Source organism: Myotis lucifugus, unplaced genomic scaffold (assembly GCF_000147115.1).
Source record: "Myotis lucifugus unplaced genomic scaffold, Myoluc2.0 scaffold_455, whole genome shotgun sequence".
Lineage (NCBI taxonomy): Eukaryota > Metazoa > Chordata > Mammalia > Chiroptera > Vespertilionidae > Myotis > Myotis lucifugus.
In genome coordinates this window covers 10,560-26,291 of record NW_005871503.1, presented here as the reverse complement: position 1 = coordinate 26,291, position 15,732 = coordinate 10,560, and the positions used below count along the sequence as shown (strand labels likewise).

General features: G+C 41.6%; 1 protein-coding gene across 1 annotated transcript in view; it reads right to left on the bottom strand.

The window, feature by feature from the left end:
* Nucleotides 1–14,053, bottom strand: part of BICC1 (BicC family RNA binding protein 1) — a 67,657-nt gene extending 53,604 nt beyond the window's left edge. The window contains exons 1-3 of the mRNA XM_023744370.1: nucleotides 13,988–14,053; nucleotides 13,156–13,251; nucleotides 12,453–12,588 (exon numbers count right to left, since the gene is read on the bottom strand). Of these exons, the coding sequence (XP_023600138.1) occupies nucleotides 12,453–12,588; nucleotides 13,156–13,251; nucleotides 13,988–14,053 (298 nt within the window). The remainder of the gene's footprint in view (nucleotides 1–12,452; nucleotides 12,589–13,155; nucleotides 13,252–13,987) is intronic.
* Between the last annotated feature and the right edge of the window lie 1,679 nt (nucleotides 14,054–15,732).

Here is a 15,732-nt window from a genome sequence, read left to right as displayed (position 1 = left end):
TCCTGATTGTTTTGTCTTCAGGCAACGACTCCTGCCTGCCTCAGTTGTTCTTTCTATGAACTGACTTGGAGTGAAGCAACTTTTAACGTTTGGAATCCCCAGGCTCCGGCACAGGTTATGGAATGAAGTAGGAGTCCCCTACACACAGACAGTTGTGAGGATTAACACCTTTCGTACCGCTCACGAGTTTTCTCGTGTTTCGCGCCCCATCTGTTAAGGACCGCTCGCGAGTTTTCTCGTTTTTCACGCCCATGGAAAAAGGAGCGAATCTAGATACTTAGGTAAATTTTGCTTGGTCCCTCTTCATAGAGGAAAATGTTTTACGCAATACCATACGTTAAAAAAAGTACTAGGAACTTTAATTGTTTAATTATTTAATTGTTTTTGTAAATAAAAATGTTATAATTATTGAAAAACGACACCTAAAGTGCATTATGATGATTTAAATAACGTGCAGTTTGCCCAAAAACGTGCGGCCCCTGGCGTATGTCTTAGAGATTTCTATGCGGTACGAAAGGTGTAAGTAACCGTAGGTGGGGCAGCATCATGGGCTAGCACAGTGTCCCTGGCATAGGACGTGCTCCACAGATGCTAGTTATTACTGAGCGAAGGGCTGCACGACAGTTGCCACTCTAGCTCTTCTCTAGGCATATCATTTGCTCTTATCTCTTGCAGAGATGCACTCTGATGAGCAGGGTCCGGCAGGTCTACATACCCTCCTGGTCCCTCGCTCACAGCTGCGTAAGGCGCCATCTGTCAGAGCATTGCAGCCTCCCCGCAGCTGGTGCAGTGACTCCGGACAACCAAAGCCCAGAGCTTTCTCGCACCAGCCGGTGGGGATGCCTGCGTTTCCCTCCCTGACGGTCCCGTTCCATCAAGTGCAAACTGCTTCTCTTCTTCTTCACTCCGGCTGTGCTATAAGTTATACTAACAGGTGCCAGGTGAGCTTTACTGTGGTAGTGCTTGTGCTTTTTTTGTGTGGTTTGGGAAACTCCTATTGGACAGTTAGTATCATCCTCATAAAGAAAGGATAAACAAGAATTTCAAAAACACGTTTAACCCTGGCTCCTTAGAGAATTGTTTATATGTTATTTGACATTTGATGTGCTTATTTTCCCTCACTTTTAAGGAGTATTAGGAACGTACGACGCAGCAGACGGCAACTCCTTAGCGAAGAGCAGTTCTCTGCGGCTTGTGAGAGGGAACCGTGAACAGAGAAAGGCAAGAATAAAATGGGATGTATTCACTCTGCCATCACCTCGCTATTCCCCTCAAAAAGAAAAAAAATGCAGAAAAACTAAGCAAAATATCAGATTAGAGGTTTAATACCATGGCAGGAGTTCTAAAACCTGAAAATCACTAGACTTATTCAGCATAAATTCATTAACATCTCTACAATTACATATTTTCCACAGCAGAGCTCTGTGATACTTATATATCAGAAAATACAAAAATGGAGCTGAAATTAGGACTTAAAAGTTATACTGCTAAATATAAAATACTCAGAAAGGTTTATAGAATTTGCATTATGTGATCATTAAAAACCTAAGAGCCGATTTAGATAGCTTTGAGTAAACATATAAAGATATGTAAACCTGAAACACTTTGCAGTTCTACTTTCAAACTTTTCCAATGTTCATCCTATTCAGAACAAAAGTCCCCCAACTGCACCACTTCAATACTTCTTATTTTACTGCCCTCTTTTAGGAATGTAGGCCCCCCCCAAATCTTACTATTTGGGGATCTTCTCAGTTCCATAGCTGATAAACACAAGCATGGTATAGCTAGTGAAGTACAGTATATGATGAAGGTGAAACTTCTAAAGAAAAAACCATCAATATTCACAATAACTAAAAAAATATTTTCTAAAGAATAATTATTAAATCATCACGTTCAGAACTGTTTATTAAACACATTTGGGCCAACAGTGTTCGGAGAATACGAGGTAAGAAATAGAGACAAATAGGACATTTAAAATCAAAGAAAATATGAGACATATTTCCCTAATGAAATATGGGCATGCAAAGTATTGTCAATACTTGGAAAATGATGATCTCTTATGAAAAGCTATCTTACTAGCTCCTTCAATGAATAACTGAGATGATCCAAATTTTATGATTTATATTATTAAATAAAATGTATATGCTAAGGAAGGAAAACATTGTCATGTACCCACACCCAATTACTTTCCCCACTCCACTTCAAGGGGAACAATAAAACAAAAAATACATACGCATGGGTCATTCTTCTACTGTGTTACTCCATCTAACTCAGCGTTTCGGCTAGCCAGTGCCCTGCCAGCCCTCACCCCCACCCCATGGTACTACACCCACGACTAGAGTTGGCCTTAATCTGGTTCATGGATTGGTTTCTCTTGGCACATAAAGCAGCACGAACCACCTCTGCAACCATATAATCAGAGAGTGGTACTACTGTCCTCCCTGAAACTGTCAAGCTGTTTTGGGGTTCTGAGGGGGGAGGTGGTGGTGGTGGGATGACTAGGAGCGTCACTGGTCCAAAAGGGAGTATTTCTGTGCTGCATCCACTAGCACATTGCATATACAAACGTTACTGTGGCCTGGAAAGATTTCACATGCCCTGTGGACCAGCTTTACTGCATGCCTGGAAAAGGAAGGATTGGAGTCGCCGGCAGCTTCAGTGGACCTACCCTTCTCTGTAACACCAGCATTTGGTGATTGAATTTCAACAGGACTTTTTCCTTAAAAAGTGGTCAGGGAGAGAGATGGGTTTGCCCTCAGCTTTTCTGACATGGTTATTAATAAGCACAGAAGCATTAGAAATAACCTTTTAAAGCAGAGAAATGTCTTTCTCCTCTTCGGGGTCCTATCTTAGACTCCAAACTCTAGTTGGAGAAAGGTCAGACAGCCTGCTTTGCACTCCGGCCTTTCTCGAACTGTTGCTCAGGTGAGTTTTCAGATCTTAGATATTAATGGGATTCCCCTGTCCTTCATGGAGAACATGTCTCGTGATCACACTGGGGGGTTATTATGTGCAACCTCATTACTATGAATGTCACTAATTGGATAGGAAGAAAGTGCTTGATAAGTAAATAAAAGTTAAAAATGTATGGGCAAGAAAAGGCTATTCAAACACCACATCAATTCCTTTATAAGCCAAATTTATACATTTAAACCACAAACTACCTATAAGATCATAATACCGAATCATTAAACTGGTCTCCCAGGAATATCTATACTAATAAAAGGGTAATATGCTAATTAGACCGGATAGACCAAACGTCCTTCCGGACAAAGCCACTGTGGCAGGGGCTGAGGCAGAGGTGGTTAGGGGCAATCAGGCAGGCAGGGGAGAGCAGTTAGGGGCATCAGGCAGGCAGGCAGAGTGGTTAGGGGCGATCAGGCAGTCATGCAGAGTGGTTAGGGGTGATCAGGCAGGCAGGCATATGAGCAGTTAGGAGCCACTGGTCCTGGATTGCAAGAGGTCCCGTATTGGAGAGAGTGCAGGTCGGAGGGACAACCCCCCCCCCCCAATGTACAAATTTCATGCACCGGGCCTCTAGTTAAGACATAATTCATTTATGTAATCCAACAGAAGGAAAGAAAACTTTCTTCTAGTAACAGCTTTGGATTCAAAATTTCCCCTAATTAACACAGGTAACACCTTGTAATCACTACCGATTAGTAATGATGAACTGAAATGTTTGTCCTCACATAATCTACTGGTTATTCCCGGGCTGGCTGATGAACTTGCCCAGGTTTATTCTTCCCTTTCATTTCCTTAGTGCCCCTGAACTTCAGCCCACTGACTCTATGCTTTCATCTCCATCAGAGGGGTTAAAGAAAATTAAAGGCATTACATTTAAAACCAACCCCTTTGCCTGTGTTAGGAGGAAGAAAGTGGGACATGCCTGACCTGCAACAACAACAACAACAAAAGTGGGAATTATTTTACTGATAAATCCCAAGGCCCTATGTTTCTCTTCCGGAGTTGGAAGCGGGTTTTATGCTCCCTCAGATCTTCTCGCCCTTCTGCCATATCAGCATATGCACATGCACCACCTTCTGTACTTTCTATACACTTTTACTGCCTTAAGCACTTATTTCTTTCACTTTTTCATCCACAAGTGAATTTGAGGTGCCTTCCAAGGTTATAGATCTCTCTGCTGGTAAGGTGTCCAGAACAGGACACAGCTTTCCAAGTCCTACAGCATTTTCTCCAGAGTCATATAAACCAGGTTTTTTCCATTCCTGCTGCTCAGTGTAAGGTCTCTGGGTATGTACGCTGAATTATTATAGATCCTCGATGGAACTGTGTTTCTGGCCATTTGTAGTCATTTCTAGTTCTCTTCGTCTGATCATCTATCTAATTAAACATTCATAAACCTAACGGAGGCAGCTGGTTATTATCAAAGTAAAACAGGTATGCCCAGCTGGGCGTGGCTCAGTGGTTGAGCGTTGACCTATGAACCAGGAGGTCACAGTTTGATTCCTGCTCAGGGCACATGCCTGGGTTGCAGGCTCAATCCCCAGTGTGGGGTGTGCAAAAGGCAGCCAATCAATGATTCTCTTTTATCATTGATGTTTCTCTCTCTCTTCTCCCTTCCTCTCTAAAATCAATTATATATAATCTACTAATGTGAACTCAGGTTCCTCACTTAAACAGTGGTTTTCATAATACTATTTCATAATAAGTGTTTACTCAATATTAGTATTGTTATAGTACCTGTACCTTATGGGGGCCCCCAAACAGCACTAAATTTATAGCAATTTCATGACATTGAGTCTTCACTTGGAATCCTCCTCAATCTCTTTTCCTGCTTTCTCTGTCTCTGCTCCCAAGGTACCCCTTTGGCATTCTTCTCCGTCATTTACCTGGATAATCCATCTACTCATGTAGCTTTACATCCCATCCAATACCCTGATGCTCTCCAATTCTACTTTCTCAGTTCGGGCCTCTTGATAGTTCCAGACACCTGGTAGACAGCTTCGCACTGTCCTCATGCTCTTCCATTTCAACATGATGCCAGACCCCAAATTCATTACTATGGTCTCTACTTCGGGGAGGAAGGAAGGAAAATGCTTGTGCAAAAAGCAATTCAAAAACCACAATCAGATCACAATCAGCATGTGATCTCGTCCTACTATAATCCACACACTGGTCTGAGCTCAGAACTAAAGGCCTGCGGAATCTTTCCCCATGTGCGTAATTCAGCGTCAGCAGTACCAGCCAGGGTGGCGCTGCCCATTACCAGGAATCATGGTGCTTATTTTTTTCTTTGCACAATTCCAAAATTAATTTAATTTACTTATATTTGAAGACGTTTTCTTCCTCCATCTAAACCAGATTTAACTTTCACTTGGGATGCTGTCTTAGGAAAAGCACAGGGTGATACAACCATAGTTTTTAATCATCTTTGAAGTTTGACTAACCTGTGTATCAGCTACAGTGGCTGATGCCCAAACAACATTTAAAAAATAAAACACACACACACACATTTTAGGCAATAATTTTTCCCAAAGTCTCCAACATATATATTTAGTCCTCACCCAAGGATATTTTTCCATTGATTTTTAGAGAGAGGGAAAGACAGAGAGAAATATAGATGTAAGAAAAAACACACCAATTGGTTGCCTCTTACACAAGCCCGACCAGGGCTTGGGCCAGGTAGGAGCCTGAAACCAAGGTACGTGCCCTTTACTGGAATCGAACCCTAGACCCTTTGGTCCGCAGACCGATGCTCTATCCACTGAGCCAAAACCAGGTAGGGCTCCAATATTTTTAAAGTAACTATCATATCTTTTCAAGGCTTACACATTATTGGAAGACTCTATTATTTTTATCCCTAGAGATAGTCAAGATAGGAGAGATGAGGATTTGACAGAATTATATCTGAGGATTAGGAGGACATGTCACGTCAACAATTTAACACTCAGTGGCTTCCCTGGCCCTTCTTCATTCACAAAGGTAAGAGATCGCATCATCCAGCGGGATCCATTACATATTTAGAAAGTATGAAATTCTAACAGAAAGACTTTCTATTCCTTGGAGTCTGACCACTACTAGCATATGGGGATTCGCTGTAGCAATAAAAAACGTGCTCAACATCCTTTGTTTAAAGAAGAAATCACTCAAGTGCTGTACTTATAAAACTAATATGAAAAGAGATTAAGACCCCTTGTTTTTTAAGGTTTCCAAAGTACACTTTGGCCAACACCTATTAACTTCCATCTCACAATAAAAACTCATGTCAATTGCCATGTAAAGAAAATTTTGACAAGAGAACGTACAGAAGCGAAATGTCATGTCTATCACCCAGCACATTAAAATGGCCCATCACACAACAACGCATCCCCTCATTTAACCAGGCAGCTGGCCCTCACCTGCCTGCTGCAGAGCTGCCTTAGACCCCAGAGCCTGTAAGGATGAACCTGGCCACTTATAACCTAGTCCTCTTCCTTTCACCATTTAGTGGAGAAACAAAAGGAAACAAGGTTGACGACATTTTTGGCCAGATGCTACTCTATACTATGTCATAGAAAACCTTGCAGATCTTGATTTTGGCACTTCCGCTGTGTGCTTAGACCTATTTTGCTGTATTCAGCAAACCTGAGCGCTACACTCCTTAATATTTCATACATATTCCCATCTAGCTTGGCTGCAAGTCAGATCTCAGTATCTGACCGTTTTTCCTCACTTCAGTGGCACCTTTACATTCTCTTGTTTTGTTCTCTTCAAGTTTCCATGACTTTTCTTTTTCTCCGATTGTATATTCTTCAACTTTCACTTACTTGGTCTTGGACTTGATCAGCTCTGTGAGTCCCCTGGCCACAAAGGTCTATTAGAGTAAGAAGGAACTGGCCCACGTCAGGTTGGGTGTGCAGCATTGTGGGCTCTTTCCGACATAAATCAGCAACAAACACGTGCGGGGAAACGAGTATCATGAGGGAAATCTATGCCAAGTTAAAACAAACATCTGAAAATGAGTTTGCTTTCAAAATGAATCCTGGACTCACATCTACAAAACAAAGTTAACCTCTACAGTTTGACCGATTTTCATCTGACTTTTAGGCTCCCAGTTCTTTCCTGGTAGAAATGTTTCATGAGAATATTCCCCCCACAAAAGTCATTAAGGAAGTGGCTGCATTTATTCACGACTGATAGGAACTCAGACCCAGAAGTGTAATGTCATGTCTATCACCCGGGTCTGAGGCAGCTCTGCAGCAGGCAGGTAAGGGCCAGCTGTCTGGTTAAATGAGGGGATGCTTTGTTGTGTGATGGGCCATTTTAAATGTGCCGGGTGATAGACATGACATTATGCTTCTGGATTGGATGTTCTTGTGATGAGTTCATGGGAAGGATTTAACAGGCTCTTACTCTAGCCAGTGATCAGCAAACTGCGGCTTCACATGCGCTCTTTGGCCCCTTGAGTGTGGCTCTTCCACAAAATACCGGCTCTTCCACAAAATACCGACTTCTGTGCATGGGCCACGAAGTTTCAGTCGCACTGTATGTGCGCGCCCCCACGTGGTATTTTGTGGAAGAGCCACACTCAAGGGGCCAAAGAGCCGCATGTGGCTCGTGAGCCTCGGTTTGCCAACAACGGCTCTAGACTCCTGGAAGATGAGGACACAGTCCCAAGAATCAAAGATTCCCACACCAATGTTTGCTTTGCAGTCTGTATCCAAATCACCTTTTCCCATTATTTTTTTTCTCACACATAACTCACGGATTTGGCGGCCTGAGCAGTTAGTCATCCATTCTCAACAACCCATATCTACAAGAGCATCACTCCTTTTCCTGCTGTACTATAACATTTAAGCACAAATACTTCCACATTTTTCTAAGCAACTAAAAGGAGAGAGATGAGACTAATACACCAGGGAAATCCCAATAAGCTATCTCTATAACTCTGTATTGATTAGTATCTCTGCCAGTTCCTTTCAAATGAGATTGATTTAGGCCCCAAGGAACTCAAAGCCTTTCACAGACTCGTGTTTCGTGTTTTTCTCATGTAGATTTTAAACCTTCTCACTGACCTGTCCCCTAAGATTGGCACACCTCCTCTTTCAATGACAAAGAAATCAACTTTCTTCAACCCCATCCTTCTCCTGCTATAGAGAGCTGGTTCCACTAGTGCTCTCCACATCGTCTAGTTCACACAGACCATCATTCTATTCATTAATTCTTAGTCTCTTACATTAGAAAAATCTTAAATCACCCCCTTAAAAATGAACTTTACATCTTTTACAACAGCGAATGGAAGAAGTCTTTGTCTACAAAGGAATTAAAATAACCTTTGACCTTTCAGAAAATAACCAAAGGGACACTTTGTGTTCCTTTTCAACTAGTTCCTCTCGTACCATCACTGATATCACTCATAATCCATGTAAGAAAATGATAAGCAAAATAGATTATTCTTCTCCTAGAAAACTACCCATCATTTAGACCACGTCCTTCCATGTTCCCTGATTCTAGCCTTCTGTTGCCTTTGAACTATCTTATAACTCTATGTTTTAGGTAAGTGAGAGCCAAACAAAATAACTGCTGTCTACAGACATGCAAATAAATTCTGTCCTCTGGTGCTTCAGCTTACATGCCTTCTACCCATCAGAAAAGGCCAGCTTCAGGTCCACTTGTACATTCATTTGACATTTCTCTATTCCATATAAATTTGTGCTTCTCCTTTGAATAATTATAACACCTGCCTGGTTCTCTCATTAAAAATGACATAAAATCTTTAACACGTGTTCTTATAGCTGTAGGAGACTCATAATTTTCCCTTTCTGGGGGAAAGTTATCCTTTAACACTAAAACAGATAATTCCCAAAGCCATTACTAAGGACAATTTAAATCTCATTACAATAAATTCCAAAAAGCATATGTTATTTCTTATTTTTTTTATTTTTCACTGCTCACAGCAATGTCTCTGCATACTACTTTAAATAAATGGCTTCGAAAATCTATTCTGTGGTGTTTGGTGGGGATATATTTATTGTGCCATTTACCTAAAATGTACATGTGGGCTTCTCTATGGAAGAGAACATAATATATAAGTTCTACGGTTTAAGAAGAGGCAAAACTATGAGGTACGGATACACTAAGGAGCTGGGAGATAGTGGAAACTGTCATTTGGGGACTCGCCAATCTGTTGCATGAATTCGATTTACAGTGATTTAACAGCCTTGATGGATAAGGGTTCCTTGAGAAAACCATTCCCATTCTCAGACTTGGCAACAACCAGACTTTTTTTTAACACCATTCGTTCTTTCCACAACACACACGTTCACAGAGGACTTGCTAGTAAAACCTAAAACAGAGCTAAGAACACATTTGCTTAAAATGTGTTTGTGGAAAACAGCTAATATTATGTCATATTTCAAATAACCACAACTCTCTCAAAAGTGAACACTCTTTCTCACTCCTTTGTCCTTAATACAACTCTATTTTTAGGTTTCACACACTGAAAGTCAACAGTCTCTTTCACACCACAGTAAAAGAGTAAACAGAAAGTATTGTCTTCACAATAAAAGGACCATTTCATTTTCCCTCCTTCCTTACTTTGTAACTTAGTGCAGAATGTTTAAAGGCACTATATACACATACACAGTGAGTACCAAACCCCAGCACTGTTCCAATCAATTAATCCTTTCCATGGGCCAGCAAAAGGGCGTAAAGTGCCTATTTCCCAGATATTTAGCCTAATGTTCTTTCTCTGGAAAAGTTTGTAAATATTTTAGGTTTTACAGAGTTTTTAAATTTATATTGAAATATGTTTACAGTTCTCTAAACATTTTAATTACTTAAGCGATTGTCATTGGAATCTATTATTGGGCTTTCAGGAAATGGCTAGATTTACCCCCCACCCCCAAAACAACAACAACAAAATACCTCATTGGAACTAATGCTCAGTTTTTATTTTAATTTCAGTTTCCTTCCTCTGATCAATGCTTTTAATCCCAAGAACAACGGACATTTTTAACAAGTAAGAAATAAAAGGAGTTAGTCCCATTTATTTCATTATCTTGAACCTACAAATGATGAAAAGAAATGGCTGATAAAATATTTCTGATGCCTGACAGCTTTGGGGAATGATCTACAGGGTCGAAATGGAATTACTACCTCGTCTGGCAGTTCGGATATTAGGACTAACCTTGTCTTTGCCAGATGGGGGACAAGAGAAATAATGGGCTCACCTTTCACCACAGCCCCTGTTAGGAAGGGGGGAAAAAACTAGATGAACTATGTGACAGGAATGGCTTTACTGATGTTACTGAATTATCATGCTCACGGTAGCAATTTAACTGCCTCTACCAGGATCCACCACAAATACCACTTCTTAATTCAGTAGAATATGACTGCCATTTTGGTTCGAGAGGAGGGCATCAGAAATCCTCCAGCAACCTTTAGCCACCTACAGTGAGGGCTCCCACCTAATCTCATATCTGGAAGCACACGTGGTACTTCCTCACTATCAAGCCTATGCAGTGCCAACATCCTACTGCAGGTGACATCATGTGATCTAAACCTGTTACTTCCCGAGTCCCAGACAGTGAAAGTCCAATAGGCATGATTTGCATAGCACGGTACAAAGTCTAGAAAGTTATTTCTTTCCTTCTGTTTGTGAGATGGACCCATTTTAAAAGGCATCTCAATGTTGTCGAAGCATTAAGTGAGAAATATCTGCCAAAGTATAATTTTGTCTGTTAAAATCTGCCTTTCCTCACAACAGCATTAGCTGCTGACTGAACATGTCATTACGGTTACTATGGAGAACATTCTGGCAAAAACACGAGTAGGTGCTGAAGAGGCCTAGACACCAAGAACCTCTGTGAGAAGGAGTGTGATCATATGGAAAATGTTTGGAGTGGGACCAGGGCTGGAGGAAGAAAACAAATAGTCCCCTTGGGTGTCCTGCTAGAAAGGGAATAAGCGGTCAACTCAGTAAACTAGCCCCAAATATAGGAAACAGCTTGAAGTCAACAAATGTTAACAAAAATCCGTGAGAGGTAAAGGCCAGGCCAATGACTCTAAACATCACCAGGCCCGGCTCCCACCTGCACACAGTCTCCGAACTGCGCGTTCACTCCGCGCAGGAATGCTTGTGGTTTCTCAAGTCCACAGCAACCCAGTCACTCGGGAAAAGCCAGAGGCAGGACGGCAAGAGGCAGCCTTCCCATTGCTCTTAGTGAGAACAGCCACTTCCCACTGCTCTTAGTGAGAACAGCCACTGTTTCTAAGATACGAAAGGGAATGGATGATGTCAGAACAGGTCACATAAGAACAAATAAACGTTTCCCAAAGGAAAAGATGCAAAACGTCAAGAAACAAGTGAAAATGGAACAAGCAGAGGCATGACATTCGAAGGGTGAGAAGGAGCAAAGGTGTAAAGAAATGTGAGTGGAACAAATCTAGAGGAAAATGGAAAAAGCAATGACACCGAGGGCTTGCTCATAAGCACTGAAGGGGAAGGTGTGTCACAGCGGAAACAGCAGAACTGAGAGGGGACTCGTCACCACGCCATGGAAAGCGTCCACAGGCCGCTCAGGAGAGCAGGTGCGGCCGCGACCCAGAGGAGGGTCCACGGTAACTGTGGGATCTGTTCCAGACCCAACAGCCACTGGGAAGACTGTCCCCAAACCCAGTGTAAGTCCACCTTCCAGAGCATCATGGAACACAACAAAAAGGGGGGGGGATGAAAAAATGTCTACATTTATATAATCCAGGGATGTCACTGGAAAACACATTTCAAGCCCCAGGTGTTTCTTCATTTGTCCATGAAAATTCCACGGAGGAAGTGGTTCAGTGTTGCCCAAGCCCAAGAAATAATTCACCAAATGTCCTGTCATGAGAAACCCAACCAAATGTAAACCAAAACCACCTGAAGAGTCTTAGCTGTCCCCCAAGGAATCAGCTTTTCTCAGGTTTGTATTTTTTTTTGGTATACAATCTTGTATGGGTTATATTAGTTTCAGATGTACAATATAGTGATCTGACATTTTTATACCTTACGAAGTGATCACCCATCTGTCACCGTGTAAACTTATCACAATATTACCGACTCTATTCCTCCTCCCCCTTTAATTTGACAGCCCACTGCCTTTGGGACCCTGGTGTGTGGAAACTCCAAGGCTGGGTATAATTTGGAGGTAAATGCTCTCACCTCCATCGTTCTTCACAATGATCAAAAGCAAAACAGTAGAGGAGGAGACAGAAAGCAGGGGAGACAGGAAAATGTATACCATGATAGTTGGTTTAAAAACAAAACAAAAACAAAAAACGAAGTTCCTAAGGCTAAAATAATGGTGTCTATTTAGCTCCCTGCATTTGTACTCCATTTAAATAAAAGAGTCACCAAGCTCAGATCAACTCCTCCATGAAAACAACAACAACAACAACAACAAAAAGAAAAATCTGTGATCTGCACACAGTTGCTTTTAAAAATTTTCAGCGTCAGGCTTCTCCTCACTCACAGTTTCGGTTTACCAAGGAGCTATAAGAGAAAGCAGATGTAACCTTGCACACAATGACTGCAATACACACTGTAATTCTTCTGGTGTTGCCAGCAGTAAACCTCAGGTCTGTAGGGGACCCACTTGCAATTTTGATCTGCAACAAGCAAAACCTTTTCACATTCAAAGTCCCTGTTCAGGCTTCCGCTTTCATTCCTTCTCAGTTATTTGGAAGGTAAACTTTTTCAGCTTGGAAATTGGAGCTCAAGTAGAGGGTCTCTCTCTCTCTCTCTCTCTCTCTCTCTCTCTCTCTCTCTCTCTCTCACACACACACACACACACACACACACACACACACACACGGCTCTAAGCCTTTACAGTACAGATGGCCACAGAAGGAAAATTTCCCAGCCACGCCTGAGGCGTCCCTGGGCTCTCCTGGGGGGGACCACCCACTCCAGACACGGATGAGGCATTCCTTCTGCTCCCTGCAGTGTGGGACATCAACTGAGTAGACGTTGCCAACCTTTGGCAAGTTAGGAAGAAATTATGATAGAACTCCCAGAGACTCTGGACTTCTCTCCAAGAGGAAACACCCACTTTCAAACAGCTGCAGGTTTTAGGTTTGGTGGGGTTTTTTTCGTGTTTTTTGGTGGTTATTTTTTTAACAACTTGTGGCCAAAGGTGCTTTAATCCTCGGTGACTGATTTCTGCAGACCCTCACATTTTCAGCTTCTGCATGATCCAGTTTGCTGATGGAATTTACTAGGTTTATTCGGAGTCTTTCAAGAACTATGCAGCCAAATCGAAAAGCCTCTCTCTACATGGAATAAAAGAAGCATTTATACTTCCTCTCAAAGTTATTCACTCTAAATTCCCAATACACCAATTATTTTAGTCAGATAAGTAACGTGAGGAAACAACAGTCAAAAACAGCAATATTGTACAGAGCTATTTATAGCTTTAGGTGAATGATGCTCCATTTGCATTAAGAAACAAAGCAAGCCCGGCCAGCAAGGCTCTGTGGCTGTGTTGACCTATGAACCAGAGGTCACGGTTCAATTCCCAGTCAGGGCACGTGCCTGGTTTTGGGCTTGATCCCCAGAAAGGGGTGTGCAGGAGGCAGCCAATCAATGATTCTCTTTTATCATTGATGTTCCTATCTCTCTCCCTTCCACTCTGAAATTAAAAAAAAAAAAGTGATAACTGATGATGATGGCAGTTATGACCTACTCAATCCAGGTCATGGGCAGAAGCATAATACCCAGATGCAGAACGCTTCCCCTATTCCATTCCACTGATTGTAGGACACACACGCAACACCAACGCAGTGATGCATCTCAGAACTGACAGCTACCCTAGTGCTCAGTCCTGTCCCACTGCCTGTGCACACACCAACGGGGACACAAAGGTTTGTATTTCCACATTTCTTGTGTCAAAATATATCTAAACGAGTTATTACAAGTTTAAAACTATAATTCCAAATGATAGGAAAGCATTGGGTCACTGTTCAAATGATAGTATTGTTTTCTTCCTTGGTGCTACACATTTCTAACATTCAGTGGCATTGTGGAGTCAATGGCATAGGGCCTATATGGTCCAGATACACAGTACTTGTCCATGACTGGTGATTCCCGTGCCTAACAAGCCGACTACAAAGCTTTCCCATCAGCCATCAGGGCCCCACACAATACTGGTAGAATCCCGCCCCCACTCACCAGGTCTATCCTCCTGCTGTTAGAACAAGCTGTTCACGACACCCTGGACATTGGCTCCACCTACCTGCCGTAAGCACTTTCTCGTGCTAGGACTCACTATCGTCACATTGTTCTAGAATTTGAACCTTCACTCAGCCTTCCAAGTCCATGTCAAATACCACTTTCTCTAAACAGCCTTTTCTAATCACTTCATCTAGAGGAGTTCTCATCCCAGCCCTGTGAAACACCCCAAACACAATATCTGCATAATCCACATTTAAGAATTACAAGCTGGGGCGGGAGGTAGGGATCGGGGGAATGTCAAGGGGGGGAAAAAAGGAGACATATGTAATACTATTTGTAATACTTTAAGAAATAAAAATTATTATAAAAAAAAAAAAAGAACTACAAGCTGAAGCCCTGATGTCAGAATTCAGCTGAACCTAGCTTTTGTTGTTCCATGTGTTTTATTGTTTTATTTTTAACTTGAGCCAGTAAAAAGCAAACAAAACAAAAAAACAATCTCACAAAAATCCAAACTTTCAAATGTGGAGTGCCTAGCTCCTTAGACATTTGAGTTTGCAATCCTTGCCTTATCCAACTAAGGGTCTGGAAGTCTCTCAGTGTTTAATCTTACGCATCTTTATAAATCTACAGTAGGTATTTCATAAATAGAGGTTGAAAGGAGTATTTTTTTAAATCCATTCCAGTAACATTATAGCTTTGGGGGATGCTCTGTAAAAGCCGTGTTTTTTAAAATAAATGTCTTGAATTACACTGAATTAAGTGGAAGAGTTACTATATGTAACGGAAAATGTGGTGAACTTTTGTATACTGTGCTGGTTGTTTTACATTTGCTTGTTTGTTTTGCGTACATTCAGATTCAAGGGAGGAAACAGATTGAATATAAAGGTTTTGGGGACCTGCTATAGAAAAAGCAACACTAGAATTTGCAGAAATAGAATAAACAGTCCTATAAACATGTTATAAAAAGTTCTAGAGTTTTGGCAACCAGTGGAATTGATGCCTCTTAATTCTAAATGAAATTTAACAGAAAACCAATAGCAACTCTGGAAGATGACCTAAAGAAACATTCTGTCCATCTCTAAGTTTAGGGCAGTATTGAGCACCTACTGCATACTGTGGACTCAGGACATAAAGGGGGAAAATCATGAACAACTATGGCCTCCACCCTTGGAATTTAGTGCATATTAATCTTACCAAAGAAACCATATAAAATCCATTAAATGGATAGCAATCCATGTGACCAAAACAAGTGTTAAAAAATTCTAATTTCTTTGGAAGCTCTTCCTCAGAAAACAGCCCTAAATATTAAGTAGTTACCTTGGCCAAACCATTATTTACTGGGCTCTTCCTAGTCTAGTTCAAAGAGCTATAAAGCTTTTTCAGGGTGTTTAAAAATTATGGAGAAACTAGAAGGACCTCCACAATTATGCAGGGCAATGGTTCTCTAAGAGTGGCTCACAGAGCAGCAGCAGAGCTGACCTCCCCTGGGAACTTGTTAGGAATGAAAATTCTCAGGCCCCACCCAAGACCCACTGAATCAGAAAGTCAAGAGGTAAGGGCAGCAATCTGTGTTTTAA